The 20,648-nt window shown below is 41.0% G+C and overlaps 1 protein-coding gene across 2 annotated transcripts in view; it reads right to left on the bottom strand.

The window, feature by feature from the left end:
• The window catches only part of Sli (slit guidance ligand), a 322,647-nt gene extending 318,319 nt beyond the window's left edge, over nt 1-4,328 (bottom strand). For both annotated transcript variants that reach the window (XM_077403435.1, XM_077403434.1), the window contains exon 1: nt 2,971-4,328. In XM_077403435.1, the coding sequence (XP_077259561.1) occupies nt 2,971-3,263 (293 nt within the window). In that variant the 5' untranslated portion in view covers nt 3,264-4,328. The remainder of the gene's footprint in view (nt 1-2,970) is intronic.
• Nucleotides 4,329-20,648: the final 16,320 nt, after the last annotated feature.

Genomic DNA, 20,648 nt, shown 5'->3' on the forward strand with positions numbered 1-20,648 from the left:
TCTCTTATTCCGACTCTGTATTTCCAATTTCTATACATTACAAGCTTAACAATATTAATTAGAATGAAAATGACAATGCGACAAAATCGAGCGATCTCACGGACCGGAATGTGGCGAATTATAAGGACTCGAAAATAAGTGTGGCTAGCTAGGGTTAATATAAAAAATCAATTAAACGTGTATTTTAAAATTTTGACAACCGTGCAACATAAAAGTATTTTTAAGCAAAATGATTTTTATTGTGTAACTGATGTATAAAATTTTAATAAAATGACATAATAATCTGGTTTTAATAAAAATTTCGTTAAATGTTAGTAGTTTTAATAAAAAAAATTTCAATACAAACGGCGTTATTTCAATCGAGTTACTTCTATTCACCACCCGTCCCTCCAATCTTTTCGCTCGACTATTCGTAACTTTACTTTATACATTATCAATCACGTCACTTTCATGCAAGCGTATTGACTGTAGTCATTAATCTCATTTCAAGCGCTCGCTGGTATCGATCGCAAGTAGCGATATCATACGTTCTCGATAGTTTAAACGTGAAAATATAAGCTGGAGTAATTCTACACAGCTTTCTTCAACGCAATTTGTGTATTCTTATTTATTAATTGAAATAACGCCCACCGATGTTCAAATATTCGTGCCCCGATATTGTGGATGTTGCAGGGTTATAAAAATTATTCGCGAGAAATATAAAACGCGGCGTATCTGCGCGACGCATCTGCGCCAAATATATATTTCGCGCAAATTATATCGGTATCGATCCGGCGGTTTCAGCAGATTTCGAAGCACGCACGTGTGCCTACGCGACAAAGTACCACTGCATATACACGAGCACGGTCCAGCGCGAGTAAAAACGCGCTAATATTTAACATCAATATCGTACGCGCAATTTAACGCGCGATGCGTATAGTACGACGACGCTCGATTTGAAGTTGTAAATTCAATTTGCAGGCGAGACACGCGCGCGCATATTCTTTGAGATACGAGCGGTTCGTGCTTACAAGACATAATGAATTTCGTGGCCCGCGCCAACATTAGGCGCCCATAATAATCCCGCGCGTAAAAAGACGTCGTCGGCCCCGGCAGCACTTCGTGTTTCGAGTCGATGGTATTTTCATAATAGGGACCTTCCTATATACGACACCGCATCCCACAACAAGTTACCGTCGATGTATTTCGAGGATTTAATTATTCCCGGTATCTCCGTCGTCCGCTCGCGGCATATTAATCATATGCTAATCAAAGGTCATTAATGTGTCCACGTTGAACATCGGCATAGATTTTACAAAAATGTGATTTAGGACTGAACCATTCGAAAGAAAGTGCTAAAGGGAACGCCAAAGTCAGACGCAACGTATTTTTACAACTTGATTAAATACGATGGACTTGAAATGCATATTAATATTACGTAGACAGGCTGCAAACACACGCAGATTATACACAAAAATTCGTATTATGTTTATTAAACATTTACTCGTTTTATTACGTTACCATTTAATATTGATCGCGATATTGTAATATTTCAACGAAAGTATACCAATATCGCGAAAAAAGTAAATAGGGTTTCTCTCAAATTGTGCAATATTGCATCGGTAAATAAAGATTTTCTAAAGAGTTAATATATCATTTCAATAAATGTCGGCGCTTTTATTTGAATTGTGTAGATTGCGTAAAGCAGAAACAAAGCGCGTCCATTCGGTGACTCTTGACAATATCGTTTACCCGAAAAATCGAGATATTTCTCGTTGAATCAATATACCGACACATTATTATACGCGCAATATGCGGATACGCGCGATACTGTAATATTCGAGACAGTATTATTGGTAAAAAGCGAGCGCCGCAATATCTCCAAGAATTCTCCGAGAAAACGTAAGACATTCTTTATGCCTCCTTCTATTGCCGGCTGTAATGTATATTATTGCGCTGTCTTCGTTTTTATTGCGTTACCTTCTGCCCCGCTGGCAGCAAGAGCGCGCAGTTGTTAAACGGTCGTTACTTCGGCATCGCGATTCGATAAAAATATGCAAATATCGTGACATTCGAGACGGCTGCGCCGTTAAATTTTTCGCGGCGTTCGCCTTTCGTTGAATCTGGCTCACTTAAATATGTATACAGATACGCAAGTGAGAAGCTTATCGTGCCAGCAGCCAGCGTTCATTATGCGATGGTAGCTTTGCGAAAAAGGACGACGTGGATTGTTTCTCGAAGGAATGGGTCGTGAATAACGAAGTGAACGCTAAAGCAAATTTACAAGAGTAAGCCGGCGATTTTCATCGTTTCGTCGATTGTTTGATCGGCGATACTTGAACGTAGTCGCTCTCTCGAACAAACACGAATCTAAATTTCTCGTTGATTTATTGGTAAACCGAAAATATTTGTTGCAGCTGCAACGGTCCGTCATATATCGAGCGCGGAAAACGTGAATGCTGACAAGCGTCAATTACACGTAGCTGCGACACGTGCACCCTGTCATGTACAAATATGTTTTACGATCCGAAGAAATATTTCGCAATTTACGCGGCTGATTCCCACCCCTTTCCGTGCGTCGAACTAATTCTTGAAAAGTTAAACAAGAAGCTACTTCTCTCACTTGAAATTTTTCAACGAAGCGCTAATTCGGCTGGCGGTTGAAATCGTTAACGAGTTCTCCAGAAACTAAATAACTGTAGTTACGCAAGTCAGACTTTCGGTTAACTTTGCTACGCGATTACAGCACCGGCGCGCTCCAACTGTATAATATCGTAATTGCAACTAAGATACAGTTTAGATACTGCTTGCCTTCACGAAATAGTGTTTTAAAATGTGCTTTTTCCCATTTACACGACGCGTGTTTAAATGCAATTATCGTAATATAATCTTCTCTCCTTCAACAATATGTATTACGCAATTTTTTAAATTGCGTTATTGCGTATTTGAAAGCGAAATCGAAAGCGTAATCAAAAGCATTTAACTACTTACAATTTTTCCGCGATGAGCAGGCTCGCCAGGTCGCCAGGGATCTGCGTGAGTTCGCGATGAGAGCAGTCGACCTCCTGTCCGCCACACGTGCACGCCCAAGGACATCTAACGCCGTTCAAATCGTCCATCGTACCCGTCATACTACCGAGGCCGAAACTACCGATACCGGTGCCATGCGAGGCACCACCACCAAGCACGGATAATATCAACAAAAGTCCCCAGGCGCAGAGCACGGAACCGCAGCTGACGCCGAGCAGGCGCAGCGACCAGGCGGGCGTCATGGCACGCGCCATCGCCAGGACCTTGCGATTGATGTCCTTCACGGCGCGATTCGGCCCGTCGAGGAGTCTGGCGATGCTGCCGACGCGGCTCTTGGGCAGAATATTGTCTGGATTGTGCAGATCGAAGCAGTGCAGTTCACCGCCGGCAAACTGGCTCACGCCGATGCCCGTGTAAACGTAACTCGGTCCGGCCGGCTCCAGATAGGAGGATACCTCCTGGCCCTCCGCGGGAGGACAACCGAGAATGCGTACCGGTCGAAGTATCGGGTCTTGCTCCAACCGTACGATGACGTTCTCCGGATCGTGGAACCTCAGATGCCGATGTTCCGGTCTCTCCGTCGAATTTCCTCTCGAGCAGTCCCGCCGGCGATCATGAACGCGACAGGGTCGACTTCGGTTCACGCTTCTTCGACAGGGCGGCTCGGTATGGGCTCGCGCTACGTGACTGCAAGACACTCTGTGCCGATGCACCGCGCAGGTTCTCCTCGCTGGTTGCTCGTCGTCGTCGTCGTCGTCGTCGTTGTTGTCGTTCTCCAACGTCTTCCTCGAACGCTTTGAGCGCGCGTCGGAATTGTCGCCGGTCGATTGTAGCTCCAAGGCTGCGCCGTTGAATCCCTCCGGATGATGTTTGTAATGTATCGAGATCGGGACGTGATCGTCGATTGTCGACACTATGGGGCTTTGTAGCCGCTTGATCTTGCTTCCGGTCCTTTCATCGAGTTCTATTCCCTCACCGGTGGATCCCAGCCCGGTGTCCACTGCGGCTACCAGATCTGGACCAAAGGCAGTACTAGGCTCCTGCGTCTCGATTGATCGGACGTACTCGCCCTCTTGCCGGCTGGGTCTCGATGGTTGCTCGTAGGCTAAACCATCCAGCGGGCCCTTTTGGGGGCCGTTTCCGTGGCCCCCTTCTTCGCCGCTCGCTGGTCTCTCCAACGAGTTGTTATCCACCACTAACGACACCACCCGTTCCTGCGCATCCTTGGGTACAGCTCCCACTGACTTTATCTTGATGCTGGTCTTCGGCCGAGGCTCTACCGTACCCAAACGGGTACGTGACTCGTGCCGCGATACGATTTTCTACCGGTACTTCGCGGTGTGTCGACAACCATTTACTATTTCGAATAATGGCTGGTGATATTACGCGTCGGATCGATTTCAGTTCAATGTGCTTTCACCAACAACTGGTTGGGCGACAAATCCACGATGGAGTTATGCGTTAGACGAGACAAGTGCGCAAACGGACCGTCAGCTCACGGATAAAGGATAATCGGTGCGGTTGGAATGATTGTTTTTACACGGACATTATTAGCATCAAAGATTTGCTCGAGTATGACGAAGTGGTCAAGAAGTTGGTACGGGGAAGAGGCATCACCTGTAACAAAAAATGTCTTTTATAAATTAAAAGATAATTATATGTAATTTTAAATTGTTCACTTAAACTATTTTTTTTTTATAAATATGGAAATGTTTGTATATATATATATGGATAATATCAATAGTTAATGCGGTATTAGTAGAAAATTTTCATGATATTGATCTAACTTTTAATTTCTACCTAAAGCTATGACTTATATAAGTGACCAGCTACGATATCATTAGGTTTACGCAGGTGGGCGGGTTCACTAGACATGATACAAGCATAAAATGCAAATGAAGTGAATGTCTCGCATTCAGTCGTAATAAATAAACGAGGGGGAATAGCGGAAACTATTCCTGATATAGACGCACGAAATGGAGAAAAAGTGTCTTTTGTGGGCGCACATGGTGCACCTCGCGCAGACCGAAGAAAGCGGAGATTCGAGTGGCGCTCACAGTTATAAAGCGAAGAAACTCGCCTTGTGCAATATCGGAAGTACGAGAAAAATATGCTACCGAAGCACAATCAAGGGGCTCAGATGCATTCCATGCACGGCCGCTAGAATTTCGAGGCATATTGGAATTTTTCTCTGACATTTTCCGAGGTTCTTGTGCTTTCCTTCTCAACCTCTCTCCGCCCCCCTCCTCTCTCTCCGCCCGACCGCACGCGGTTCCTATGCGAGGAAACGTGCCTCGAACACGCTTACGCGATGTCCCATGTACATGTTTCTACCGCGTAACTGCCTTCCTGCGTTCCTGCGATTTATCTCTACCTGCGGACACCTTGAAAATAGAATACAGCTGGAGTATGCCGCAGGAGAAGAGAAACGCTCCGACGGTGCCGCTATGAAGTTTTTAAAACTAGATCTCAGATATGCAGATGAAAGAAATCACTCGCTTGTAATAAATGTCTATTATAGGCGATACGATAGAAGAAGAAATTATGACCGGAAGTGGCTACAATAAAGTAAGCTTGAAACTTTAGAACCGAATAAATTTAGAACGAAATTCCGTGCAGGTATTGTAAATAATTTATGGTATTTTATGGTAAACATTTTAAAAACATTCTTTAGTATATAACACAATAAATTGTTATGAATGTTGCTTTATATAAATATATAGATAACATTGTTAACTTAATTACTATGTAATATATAGAAATATAAAAAGGAATATAGAATGTAATGACTATCGTCGACACAATGTTTCCATGCCACAAGTTTATTTCAGTACATCCTCCCGTCTGTTAATACGTCAACGTTCTTCGACGAAAGAGGAAAAGAAGTCTGCCACTGGCCCTCATTGTACATTAAAATTCGCGGAAAATCTAATATTCGCTTCGAGAACGCGGACAGGGATCGATAATTCGATTAGCAGTAGTCGCTACCGTCTACGATGGATGCTTCCACCTACCCTCTTCATCCCGTCTCACTCCGCTCCTCTCAATCATCCAACATCGAGTATGGCTAAAGTAGCTGGCCTCGATAGGGTGTGTACACTACGCACGTATAATATTCTCGAGCACTTTCCTACAGATAATATCGCCCCAGAAGCCTCTGATGTCGAAGTTAAGGTGGCAGGGGTGGCGCCAACCCGGTTTGAATGCGACACAAGCGGCGCGACCGCTCCTGATGGATAGACAGACGCAAAAGAGACGAGAATTCCTTGTCCCTCCGACGATCACGTCCTCGTCGGCCGTACCCGTCGCGACTGTGCCGCGTTAATTAATGTTGTTAGCGCGTATTAATTGAAGCAAAGTAGCGCGCCGATAAATGGGAGCAGGCAGGTTGAAATCTTTTTCTTGCGTCTCGTCGTATACATATGCGCTCTTCGATGACTCGGAGATCGGAAAAGGTTGAAGGCAAAGCCAACGAGCGAGACAACTACAAAATTCAATTTACGTCCTGTACTTTATGCATGGAGACTTAATTTATTCGTGCGACGATTGACAACTAATAACATTATGCCCGTGAACGTGCAGCTGTGATGTATTACAACAGCGACTAACTAATTCTGTTTTACTTTCTAAAGTAAGCGTATGACTAGGTCTGTCAACGAGTCCGAATGTTCAACATAATTATACTTCAAATGTTGTACTTGTAAATTGAACACTTGTGACTCGCAAGTGACATGATTTAAAACACGATTAGTCATATGGGTAGGAGACACATCGAGAGTGACGCTAAAGTATATAGTTGTCGAACGGCCGTCTGTTTGCGAAACGCATCCAAAGCTTTTAAAAATCGAAGACATACGTTAGCCCGAACACGTACGTCCCTCGCGTGCACAGGGAGGGGGATCAATATTGACAAAAGTTCGGGACTGTCGCAACCCTCCGAAACGTCTGCTCCCGGGATACGTCGCGGTGTAAAACGAGAAAATAAGGTACGAAGCATATGCTACATCCTGCAAAGAAATTCAACGGACAAACATAATAATCCTACGGATAGTACATACGATGTTACCCTTGCAAACAATTCTTCAAACAGCGAGCATTATATTTTATGTGAACGGCTGAATTTATATTTAAATCTACAACAAATTTAAGTGCTCGCGAAATAATCACGTATGCCGCATATTATTTTCTTTTCTTTGTCTATGTTATAATAATTGACATATAAGTATCAATAGATAAGTGACATATAAGTGACAATAAAATTTACCTTGTATTATTTGCATGTGTGAGAATTAAATTTGCATTAGCACTAATAATGTAAATTGTAAATTGTAGAATGTAGAGTTGTATGTAAATGTAAATTAATATAATTTACTTGTTATTAGGCAATATAATATCAACTAATTGAAAATGCATTGATTTATCTTTTTATGATGTACATATCTATTTAAGTTATGATACGCATTAAAGAATAAAAAAAAAACTTTCGATTTTTAAAATGCCTACCTGAAAAGGTTTATTTTGTTCAAAGTGAGATTGCACTTATTTACCGTTCGGAACAGACCTGTTCTTATTTTCTAGAACCTATGAAGTCTGTAGACAAAAGTACACCCAATTTCCATTGAAATCGAAATATCGTGCAAGCACGATTGTATCGAAGACTCGCGTTTGTTCGGCAAGTAAGTATTTTCCGTTCAAGAAAGAACGCGCGTACATTTTTTAACACGACGTATATACGCTCGCGTTGTCTGCGATACTTCGTATATCGTCGGCTTTACAAGATTCTCGTGTGGAAGTAGGGACGATATTACTTTGCCGCTTAGACATGACGAATGTATGATACGTACATGTCCGTGGGAGTAGTAGCAAATCCCTTTGAGAAGAAAAAGGGGCCGAGCAAACCAGAAACGATTCAGGAAGAGCCAATACAACTGACTCCGGAATATTACGTTTCTATTGAAATATATTTGTAAGCCACTTCGGAAGACAATTTTGTCTGTAGGATATGGATGTAGACAGGTGGATAGAGATATTCCTGCTGGGTGGATCGTTATAGCTCGCGCGAAGGGAAGCGACTATGGTGCCGGTAGCTATATAAAGGAAAGAGGGAGGAGAGCTCGTTTATCCTAGCTATACCTGTTCACGGCTAGGATTGCTTTCTCCCCGGATATTATACGTAAGATTCTAATCAAAACTTCATATCTAATGAAATTATGCTTTGCACAATTTTTATAGTTATATTTCATTATTATGTTTTACAGTCATATTATACTCAATTTACGTCATTATATATTCCTGTTTCCGGTAGCGAAAGTTAGACCCTAGTTTCTAATATTTATTTCAGGAGAAACAAATATTTGATTCTCTTCTTCAAATACACCGATACTTATCCAGGCGAGAATCGATGTTTCACGCAGGCCGGCGTGTCATCACTAATTCTTGACACTTCCTAAGCAAATATTTGAAATCCTTCTGGCTGTTTTATACCATTCCTTGTTTCCGACAAGTTCATAAAGACTTAGGTCCCTTTGCTACTCGATAACATAACGGTGACATTATCGTGAATGGCGCATACATACATCTCCACTTTTCTCAATATTTCCGCGTTTTATCTCTCGCGGGTTTCCCCGGTAAGCGGATCTGTGCCCTACGAACTGGAGAAATTCGCCGACTTTTCGTGAAAAACCTCCGGGACGTAGTTTGTTTTGGAACGGGAGATGTTTGGCTAACATGTGTGCCTAATGGCCCGTGCAAAATGGATTTTTAAGATCTTTCTTTTAAGATGCGCGAACGAATATCCATCGGAAAAAAATGTCGCGGCGCATCGTGCGATCGATCGGACACCACTATTTGCTTATTTATAACAGTGACCGGAACTGTCATGTCGTGCTGACAACATTAAAAAAACAATCGAACGTCAACATCGACAGTAACGATATTCCTGCAAAATTTATTAGATATTTGAAAACTGAGAAGTTTTCGCACAGTAACATGAAATTATATCAGGTTACGACAAAATGATATGATCAAGGAATAAAAAATTAGAAATTATTCCTTAAAAAAATTATCCTGGAGATAATTGTGTCCTATATGTACATTTGCTGAAATGCTTACAGATATTGCACGCCATACATACGAGAAATGTAGACGTTTGAGGACTACGCACGCGTGAGGTAATGTTCGTATGCTCTCTTAAAGCTTTTACAGATCACAGTAAAGAGAGTGAGAAAGCGGAGGACCCTCGGATATATTAGGTTTCCCAGTGCGGTTTTCAACCACCCACTCGATCGGTTGATCGGTCGACTTTACCCCGGGGAAATCACACTAGATACGAATTGGAAGCTACCCCACCCACCCCCTTGCTTCAGACCACCCCTTCCTTTTACCTCCCGACGTGCTTAAGAGGAGGTCCAAAAGTGCGGTGCGGTACACGGTCCTTGGTGACATGGAGACGGTGCTGTGTATTAATCGGGAAAGGATCTTCTTTCATTCCTTGTGGCATCCACTCGTGTCCCCCAGGACCGGAAGAGATGAGAAAGGATTACCGCAGAAGTAGTATTTCTCTCCACTGTATCGACACTTCAGTGATTGGCGGAAATCAATATCGATTTTTTTTCTCTTAAAATTGCGCGAAACTTTGCGAGCCGTACAAAATCCAGAATGTGATTAATGTTAAAGTTGTTAGCGTTGTAGATTTGATAAAAGTAACATCGTCAGATATAATTTTAATAATTATCACCGACAGTGAAAAAATTACAAATTAATATGGAATATAATTTTTTATATAAAACTAATAGAAAACTTTCTTAATGTTTCATTTATTTTACATTAAAAGTATAATTGCAAGAAATCATTACTCTTTATTATTTCATTCTTGTTGATACAAATTTTTTCCGTAGAATTAATTTTTTTTGTAATTCTGGAAATTGCATTTGCTCTTTCAAGGAAACAAATGACGTTAACGAGTTAAGGATAGAAACTAAAAGCGTCAAAAATGTATTCTGTTTCGCTTAACACTTTCTTCAGTAATATTTAAGTAAGCTGAAAGGGTTCGTTTATATTCCTTCCAGGAAAGTTTATTTAATAAAACGTATTAAACTCGCCTTTCGTTTGCTTTTCTACTTAAAATAATCTGAAGAAAATACTTTGGCGAAATAAAACGTCCTGCCGTATCTTTAAACCCAACTGTTATAAATCAACGAAATTCAAAATCATAAAGAGCAAATTACTTGAATTACTTGTATCGTCAGATTTTAAATAACTGTCATTAATCGTTTGCCATGCGGCGAGTTCGTTTAGTTAACTAGAACGTTTTAAATTATAAGAAATTTATAGTCTAGTTCCTATATATTAATTACTGAACAACTCGTTTCGTGTTTGTACAAGCATTAATGCGGAGGCCTGAGAAACAGAGAAATGCGCTAAAACCTTGTTAGCAATCAATCGTAGCTGCGATAATATAACTTGCGAAGCTGTAATTACTACAATCCAATGTTGTAATGAGTTGTTATATTAATGTTTTTTCGTGTTAGACAATAAATTTCTTCCATTTCAAACCGTAAACCATTATTATCTATGTAATTATTTAGCTTAACACATCTTCATGATTTCCTATATGTATAATTCACCATAACGATTATCTTCATCAGATATGTCTTGATACTGTATATTAATTATCATCTCTATGCCATTACGTTTTATTAACGCGAATGAGATCGTAACGTCCCTCGCTCGTTTTTATCGCCAATAGCCAAGAGGTGTGTTTTGTGGCGAGTGATCATTAAAGAACATCCCTCGCGAAACGGGAGAAAACGCAGGAAGCATGTCCCTAATTCCTCATGTCTGGTCCACGGAAATTTCGCATTCGCTAGTCCCGCTCGTCCCCTCTCGTGCGCCCATCTAGAAGTCTGCCGGCTATTAAATCTTGCCGACCGGCAAAAACTCCTTCCGAATTCTATTTGTCTTTCCACCCGTCCTCTTATCCTTCGACCGTGGAAGAAGTCCAGCCACTTCCGTCGGTTTTCCGAGCCCGTCTCGAAGTTCCGGCGACCAAACGCTAATCGGTCTAGACTCCGTTTTCTGCTCGTCTCCCCCTCCTGTCCTACGAAATCCTCGTTTTCCTTCCTCGACACTCCTTCGTCAGGATATGGCGAAACGAAGCCACGAGTACATAGTCGAGACGGTTTTCTTGCCCCTCGAGTATTTCGTTTCTCCGTGTGACGCGTCAGCAATTGGTAGACCAGGATAAATGAACTCAATCGGTTCCTTATAACACGTGCGAGTTTCTCGACCACTAAGCACCCGGACACGTTAGCATGCGTTCGTTATTTCTATTAGAACCGACGTGCGTTGGTGGATATATAAACTCATCCGAGGGTCAATCTTGTTCTCATATATCGTCATATGATCGTACAGTGAAATATTAGATCAGAAAAAGTAATCAGTCACACGCAGATATCAGATCTAAATACGTATATAAATCATTTTAACGCGAAACGTGTGTTTCTAAATTAAAAATTATTGTTCTAAATTGCATTTTACGCGGTTTTAACAATTTTCTATAAATATCAATTACGTGATCACTGTTAGGGATTGCGCTATTGTGATATTCAATTAATATAATAGGCTCTTCTATTATGTAGCTATAAATTAATAATGCCCTTAAGTTTAATTATATGAGCAAAATACGTTTATATATAATACATGAAACTGGGAAACTCAAACCGCATTAAAATCGGTGACGGTTGAGATAAATATTAATAATGCTGCGTTCATTATAATTCATGGTCCAGCTTCTAATGACCACGATGTTAAATATTTAACGCGAACGCATGTATTACATTATTAAAGTATAAGTCAGATGACAATGTTACAATTTTCCAGGAACATTCAGGTAAATTAATTCCTCATTTTAATCACGTCGCGCGATCAATAATTTTTCAATATTCTGTTTTAACAGTCTTTCCAAGGTCGTTAAACTTCAGGTCACCCATATATCCATGATGGAGCAGCGTCCGATAAGTTCAATATTGACACGACGTTGGCTTATCACTCGTACGCAACATTAATCACGATAGCGTTCCGAACACGTCACTCGCAAGAAAGTATATTCTCTAACCCGCTTCAACGTTCTCTCACAGCGCGGATGTATCTAGCCGATAATACGGTACGAGAGGCGAGGCGCACGAGAGCAGAAAAAGGTAAGGCGGAAAATGCTTTTTTTCCCCGTTACTTTTAAATAAAGTCATCGAGCAGAGGCAGCTCTCTAATGGCAAATCTATAATGGTTCCGCGTATACCTTTTCCCCATCGCGCAACGTTCTGTTCCTATCGTTCTTTGTTTTTGCGCGCCACTCTCGGTCATGTCGGTTTCGTTTCAGCTCCACAACGACTAAAGGGTCCTTCCTTTCTTGTTCACCGGCACCAGTTTCACCCGCTTTGTCGTCTCTTGAGAAGCGTCGAGTGTGTGTGTGTGTGTATGTGTGTGTGTGGTGCGAAGCAAACGGCGACGCGACGCGCGACGCTGAGAATCGATCGATCGTCGGGATGCAACGCGATAATCCCGCATCGAATATGCGGTCGCGTATCTAATCTCGGCGCGGCGGATGCGGCATGTGAGTGCGACAGAGGTATATAATACACACAGCGTGATAAACCGTGTACGAAGAACGGATCGTACGTCGGCGTATCCGCATGACGTGTTTAAGATCGCTAGTGTTACGCGGCGGTGATTGATTTTCTGGAGTGCGAAGAGAACGAGACGCGCCCCGACGGGAAACGCGTCGTTTAATCGTACGGTATGATTTTCATGGCGTTTAGGATTAAACGTATGCATGAAACATAAATGGATTCTTTAATCGAACCAAGTGTAATCGATACGTCCTCAATGAAAATCCGATTGACGATTTCTTCCATGACATTAATTTTTAGCGCGTTGTTATATTTCGCAATAAAGTAAAAATTTTAATATTGATTTTATATTAATTTTTTAACACAATACTTTATATATTGGAAATAATTTAAATCGAATAGAACTCTATTTTGAAAACATCTATAAGTGTATACATAAATATACTGTATCTGCAAATATAATCAAAAATTAAATTATATGCAATTGAAGAAAATATTTCTGTGGTTAATTAAGGTAAACTCCGGTAAGATACAGGAAAGATGACCCGAGTTTACCCTATATATACTCAAATTGTAAAGCTATACAATATAATATATGTGAGCAAAAATATCGTAAATATATTATTGCCCCAATTTGTATTGTTTTCCGCATCAGCGATCATTATTGAAAATTTTCGTTATCTAGCGTGGCAGTAAACACGGCAGTAAAACTTAAATGAAACATAAACATCCATGACATGCCAATAAATGCTTCAGCACACAAAATGTTAAATGCACGCATCAAATTGGATAATTGAAACCCGTAAACGAGCGAGGTTCACCGGTCGTTAATAATTATCTGGCGGATTGAATCGTTATCGAAAGAATGGAGCATTATGCTTAAGCAAGCACGCCAACTAGCGCAATCGCTGCCAAAACGAATATTTATGACGTTCGCGATGTGAACGCGGAACGTTTATGATAGTAATAGGCAAATACGTAAAACACGGAAGAGCGACTAATTCGACGAGGGTCCCGGAATGAGTCGTTTCGCCGAATTGGTCGAAATGTTTCGACGTGGCTTATATTACAGCTAGACCGCCGGACCTGCTTTGCCGTTCTCTATACGGCTTTATCTTCGCAATGGAGTCCCTATCTTGAACACCGCGGTCGAGATTGCCACGCAGGTCGTTATCGTTTTATGAATAACAGTTCTCGAAATTGCCCCGACCAATGTGCATACTCTATCCCGGGCCCATGTAACTATACGCCATGTGTACTTGAGTATACGCTTTGCACTGGGCTCGTTCTAGTGTCCGGCGTAGGATATCGAGCGAAATACTTCAAAATGGTGCACCTACCGGCTGCAGATGCATTATTTACGATGTATAATCGTCCGCACGTAAAACGCGGCCTTATGAGAATATATTTTGCCGTTTAATGGCGCACTGATACGCTCGCGGGGATTATAATATCATCTACAACTACGACGGCGTTCGAACTGCACATGTCGGAAAATGTTAAAAGTCAAAAGTGATTTATACACATGATATTATAGTAATAAATAAATATCATGCATACAGAAATAAAATACATATATACAATTAAAGATATTTTCAGTATCAAAAATACATTTTGAAAGAAAGTTTAAAAATATATTTTTGTTTTCATATTAAATATCTAACGAAATAATATAGATTCAAAGAGTCTTTATTAAATGCTGACATGAAATTTTGCGAAATTAAAGTTTCTGATTAATAAAATATGTGCGCAAGGAAGAAATGGAAAAACTGTTTTCCCTTCTTTTACCATGATAACCCCTAAAAACATGCCTGTAAACTGTCAGGACGAATTGAAGCAAAATAATATAGATGTCTTGTCTCTCTCCCTAAGCAATAAATTTCCTTTTCCCTGGAAGTCACGTTTACGCATCCGAAAAAAAACCATCTTCCTTGCGATTCGGCATGAAAATAATGCATGGCGCTAGGCGCACGGTATAAAGAATGTACGCATCCTCCAAGCCATCCACGCACCGACATTGCCGCGCGGAAATCCCTCAGTACCCTGAACGAAGAAGAAAACGAGGGAGGGATGTACTGTGCTCACATTCGCGAGACGTATATGCATAGGAAAGCATCGCGAGCATCCCATACTCCGAGAAAAGAAACAGCGAGACGTACGTACGCTTTCACGCTAGATAGCGATCGCGCACGAGTCTCGAAGCTTTATTCTTTATTCCACGCAGGGAAGCTGCGCGAGAGGTTGGATCAGCCGGATCCAGCAAGTAGAACAAAAACAGAACAACGGAAGAAAGAAAGAGAAGAAGAGAGAGGGGGAAGGAGAGAGCGAAAGAGAGAAAACAGTGAAGAGGTATCTGTCCCACGAGCTTCGAGAGAAAAGTATGTCGACCGCCGTGAATTATGATAAATGTCGCGAGTGTGACTCTGCGATTTCAAGGTACCAACACGCCGTGCCGACTATGCCGCTGAGAGGGCCACCTTTAACCCCCGTCGTTCTTTCCGATCTCCTATGGGACGCATGCCATACATACAAAGGCTTGCCAATTGCGGATCTCTCTCGGACACAAGTAACCGCCGGCAGGTATTGTATACCGCACGCCGCACGCGTGATTCTAAAGAGGTGACGCGGACTAGCGTCGAACGGATAGCGCGGTGCGATAGAGGTATGCGCGGGAGATGGGAATCGATGATGGATCTGTAATTCGATCGTTCGTGACCGCGTGTATGAGAGAATCGCCCGGGCAAATGGGACGCGCAAGCACAAAGTACCGGTTAGCACTGGACAATCGTTTCCGCGAAAACTCGTTGACTGTTCGAACGAAAGGGACGAACTGGCGATGCGTGGTCGACGAGCGGATGCGCTTTTCTCTCTTCTTTTTATCGAGAACAAAACACAGACGTGCGCCGATCACAACCCGATTGCGTCTGACACAAGTCAGTGCGTGTAATTAGTGCGCGAGTCGACTTACCGCCGAAATCGTTTCTTCACCTCAAAGGGAACTGTTAAGGGCAAGACGGGCTGACAAAAGGAAAGAAGGGTGATATCCACGAGGAGGAGGGAGGGATGGAAAGGGATAAAGGGCATGATACAAATCGGAGGGAAGAGGAAGAGAGGGAAAGGAATGAGGGGGAGAGGAGAGAGAGAGAGGAGTAGCATACCCAAGGCAAAACAATTACCTACCCTTCCTGTACGCCGGGGGCACATTTTCACCCCTCAAAACGTGGGAAGGAGAGCCACCGCTTGAGGTATGCGAACTACCCCCTGTAGAACGTATGCATATATAAGTCTATACATGCGTACACGCACGTGCGAATTCGTGTGCGTATATACGCTATATACACTAGGGCATTCCTCATCCTCTCGACGAGCATTACCGCGTCCCCATGAGACCGAAGTAGGGTTCTCGCTTTATAGGTACAGCACATCGGAAACACGATGAAACAGACAGGTGAAAGCGAGTGTGTGCGTATACGCACACAAGGCGGCACAAGCGCGCGCGCATGCGAGAGAGAGAAAGAGAAAGAGAGAAAGAGAGAGAGAGAGAGAGAGAGAGAGAGAGAGAGAAATCGATATGCGATGGTAAAAATATATGGAGATGGTTGAAAAGTAGGTACGAAGGACGCAGGTAACTGGACATCCGGATGCTTAACAGTTTTATAAATTGGAATTTACGGTCGTCTCCCCCCTCTTTCCTTATCATCGGTTCGAAGCGTTGGTAACATGAATAATTCAGTTCCCGCAGTGGGCCCGCACGTTGCTCTTTTCTTCCCCTACCCCTGTTTTTTTATACTCTTTCTGTAAATTGAGCCCAGGGGCGACCCACTAGTACAACGATACTCGTCAAAGCCATTAGCGTCCGGCTAGTTCCGCTTTTTTATTTCACTTCATCATGCGTCTTAGAGTAGGGTATTTATCATGTGCCAGTTTAGCACGTAATTCCTTTATAGTTTTTGACGCGTGCCAGGGGTGCTGAGACATTAAATCGCTAAGTATCGCTAATATATGCGTGTTGCGTGATTTTAGACTGTTTCCCAAATGAGCATTTTTTCTCTCGAGTGGATTTGCATCTCGATCCGATATCAATTCTGAACTCGTTAGTTAGCATCAAATGTAGATATTTCGGCAACACGGGCAGGGTGATAACCTTGAAGATTCGCGAAGAAAAAGTAGGTATGCCAAAAGTAAGATAAGATCGGTATGCATAATTTATATGAATAAAATAAAGGTGCGGCTCTTCTCGTTGCACTGACCGCGCCCTATAATATTGTATAACGAAACAATAAGTAAAACAAGAATCGTAACATTCCTTCGATATTCCGAATAGCGCTTCGGGCGATCTATTGGCTAACCCGAACTTCAATGTATCCCTGATCTTTATCGAGAACTGACCTTTTTAGTTCTCTCTCAATTATACCATTTGTACGTGCGTAATTATCTTCTAATATGCAATCTTATTTTCTCTCAGCTAGACACAGCTATTGGATGAAAGAAAAACGCAGAGCGTAACTATTGATAAAGGATATTCTACATATAATGCAAGAAGTGATAAGAAAGACTCGAGAGGAAGAAGCGATTGAAACGTGACAAATTACAGAGGGAGTGCGAATACGTTAAAGGAATTGAACAAACGCGAAAAAAACAGGACGAGAGACAGAGAGAGAGAGAGAGAGAGAGAGAGAGAGAGAGAGAGAGAGAGAGATATTTATCGGCGAACTGCACTGAATTTCGTAACTGCCATGTGGGTGGAGGCTGGAGTTGATTTACTCTCGCCGTTGGTTATCTATATCGCCCGCAACTTACTTAGCCATTGCGTATTTGTACCGCTTTACACTTTGGTTAATCCCACGCAGTGAAATAAACACTCTATCAATATCATACGTGCAATGCATACGCATCAGAAATCGCTTGTGAATACCTGATACACAAACTATATGACTATTTACATGCTAATTATAGATAGAGCGTGACGTGAATTGTAGATCGCTAAGATGTAAGAAGATTGTACAAATATAGAAAAAGAAAAGAAAAAGTTTTAAATTACTTTCTACCGAAAAAGATTTTATCTAAACGCATATTATTAATTATAAATAAAAGTAGATATTGGAAATTATCATAAAATTAATATTATATGTCATTATTTTGTTCCGACTAATACACGTAACGTCATTGTTCAAATGCATAAATTAGATCTCACCGATAGTAGTAAAATATTCCTACTTATATTTCAGTTATACCTTATTCCGGTCATTTTGTATTGGCAAACGCCGTCAAATACTTACTTATAATTCACGATTTTTACCGTCGCTGCGTCTCGGCCGAGAGGTTTTGTACGCCGTAATCGTCGTCGAAAGCAGCGTGAATTGTAGATCGCCCGGCATTTAGCTATATTTCTCCGTGAAAAACCGTGAAGTTAAGTAGACGACTAGAAAGCAGCCAGAAGGGCAAAGAAATAAAGCTTACCGAAGAAAGGAGAGATTGTAGACCAAAGTCGATGAATTCTCTCGATGCTCCTTTATCGTCGCGCCTTCGTTCGATATCGTTATCCTGCACGAGAGAAAGTATGAGAAAGTCGGCACGATGGGGCCGTATGTACCCCGTGAAACCGAGTATCGAGAAATACGATGGGACCGAATCGGTTGGGAGACTTCCTACTTTATAGTCTCGAATGCGAAACCATGCTACTTCACTTCTTTCGTGTTCTTATATTTTTACGGTATAGCGACAAATGCGTTTCAACCGAGCGGAATTAAGAATGAGAATTGCATGAAAATCCGAGAGAACGGCGATTAATAACGGATTGTAATACATAACGCTATTATTGACGTGCTTCTCTTTTTCCTCATAATATCAATATTATTTATAAGATTTATATTTAATTCAACAAATACGTTCGATCAAATTATATTTATATCGTAATATCTCATACTTAAATTTTTATGGAACTTATAAACATAAGATTTAAGTATTTAAATCCGAAATGTAAATGTGAAAATATTTATCTACTCTTCATAAAAGTTTCGAAAAAGATAAAGAATTCAGTTCTATTATCTATTTTATATACTTCCTCACCGCGCTTCTTGTTACAGAAAGTGACAGGATATAATATTACATTTCAGTTTACTTTCACATTTATATTAACAATCGTAGTTGATATAATTTTTAAATCAAACAAATGTATTTTTCTTTTTATCGTGTACTAATATACATGTTTTATCACGTTTTATTACCGAGTGCATTGAAAAGGAAGTGCGTCAAAGGATTCGATTAAGCTACAAGTCTTCTAGCAATTTAAATTAAAGGAAGTGACGGTAAAGTGTATCGCTGTGACTTCGAATACAATGCGCGCAATGCAATCCAACGTTCCGCGCGTAAAAAAAAAATGGACGTGGCACAACAGGAATGAAATAAAAGTGATATCGGCCGTTGTGTGCACTGTTATCTTTATGAATCGTATTGAATAAAGCGACAGTGTATCGTCGCGGACCCTCCATATCGATACTCCGAACGCACGGTTTAATGGTAACCGAGTGAAATTAACGCTCGCGTCGCCGTTCATTTTGAGGAAAAGCACTTGCCCTTTCTCTGCAAATGATGATGGGCGGAGAAATCGCGCCGCTGTTACCGAGTACCGCGGCTTATAAGGGGTAAATAGGATGCTGCAAAATTTCCGGGTAATCAATATTGACTATCGGCGCTAACGAACCGCTTTTCGCAACAAGCCATTTCGTATGCAATTCAAATAGAAACATTGAACTTGCGCTAATCGTTACGCATTTGTAAACGTTCGCGGGAAATACAAGTTGCGAGATCCTTTAATACTTAAACACTTTCTTCATTTGCATGAGCGTATACATACATCATTGCAATAACAAATAATTGCTTGTCGAAAAGAAATTCACGAGAGCATAAATTATTTGACATCAAGTTGTCAGAAAAAGATATGACATGTCAACTCAATGATTTTTGTGAAAGTAGTAAAAAATATGAATAATTAGTAATAAATAATCAAATTAGAATCAAATGTCGATTAAAATAAAATTGGCAAATTATTTATCTCTATAAGCTATTCTCGAGATATGAATTCTGATTTCCGGATGAAAAGATCGCGTACATATTGATCGCGTCAATATTTACAATGAAACGTTGCAGCATATGAGATATATTGTTCATTTGTTTCTAAATGATGGGCAAACATTTGTCAATGTTGATACCACCAATACCAATCTAAAAGCAAGCTTATCAGTGTCGAGACATTATTCGTATGCAGACAGGTTAAATTGCAACCTCAACATTACAACGATTAATCTGTCGCGATGCGAGTTTAATTATTTCATAAAATGCATCGAACCGATCGGACGAGCGAGCGAGGGTGTCCGATGGCGACGTCATTGAAAATTAGTCAAGTGTAAACCACACGAAAGATTTAAAATTCAAATCGACGTCCATAAAATACGTCAGGGCCTTCCGCGCTTCCTGCTTCGCGCTACTCTTCGGAAATTTTATGGTGCAAGAAACGCGAGAGACGCGGCGATGCGAACGTTTGAAGTCTGACGATATTTCTTCCCCTTTCGAGATTTGTCTGGCGGTGCTTCTGATAAAAATCGACGTAGCATGCGACAAAAATATATGTTGGCTCCGGTAGTTTATCGGCACGTTGCTGTTGTATCAAAAGAGTATTTTTACGTACGAATCCAGATTGCTATGCGTTTATCGATGTATGAAAACTCGTTCAACTTTATATACAATAAACAAGAATATTTTGTTTACACAAAAATACAAAATATCTACCATAAGAATTTACGATATATTTAGTCTCACATATCATGTTTAAAACATTTATTCCAATTTTAAAAAGATATATCTATTTTTTTAAATATAGTCCTATGCAAAAATAGAAAAATATGTTTGAAATTTACATATTAATTCCAGTATAATATTATTAAAATTATGATGGATGAGATATCACAAAATTTCAAGCATGCTGAAAGCATCATTATACGATTAAATACGTAT

Source organism: Temnothorax americanus, unplaced genomic scaffold, assembly GCF_048541705.1.
Source record: "Temnothorax americanus isolate GAGA-0224 unplaced genomic scaffold, ASM4854170v1 Scaffold17, whole genome shotgun sequence".
In the NCBI taxonomy this organism is placed as follows: Eukaryota; Metazoa; Arthropoda; class Insecta; order Hymenoptera; family Formicidae; genus Temnothorax; species Temnothorax americanus.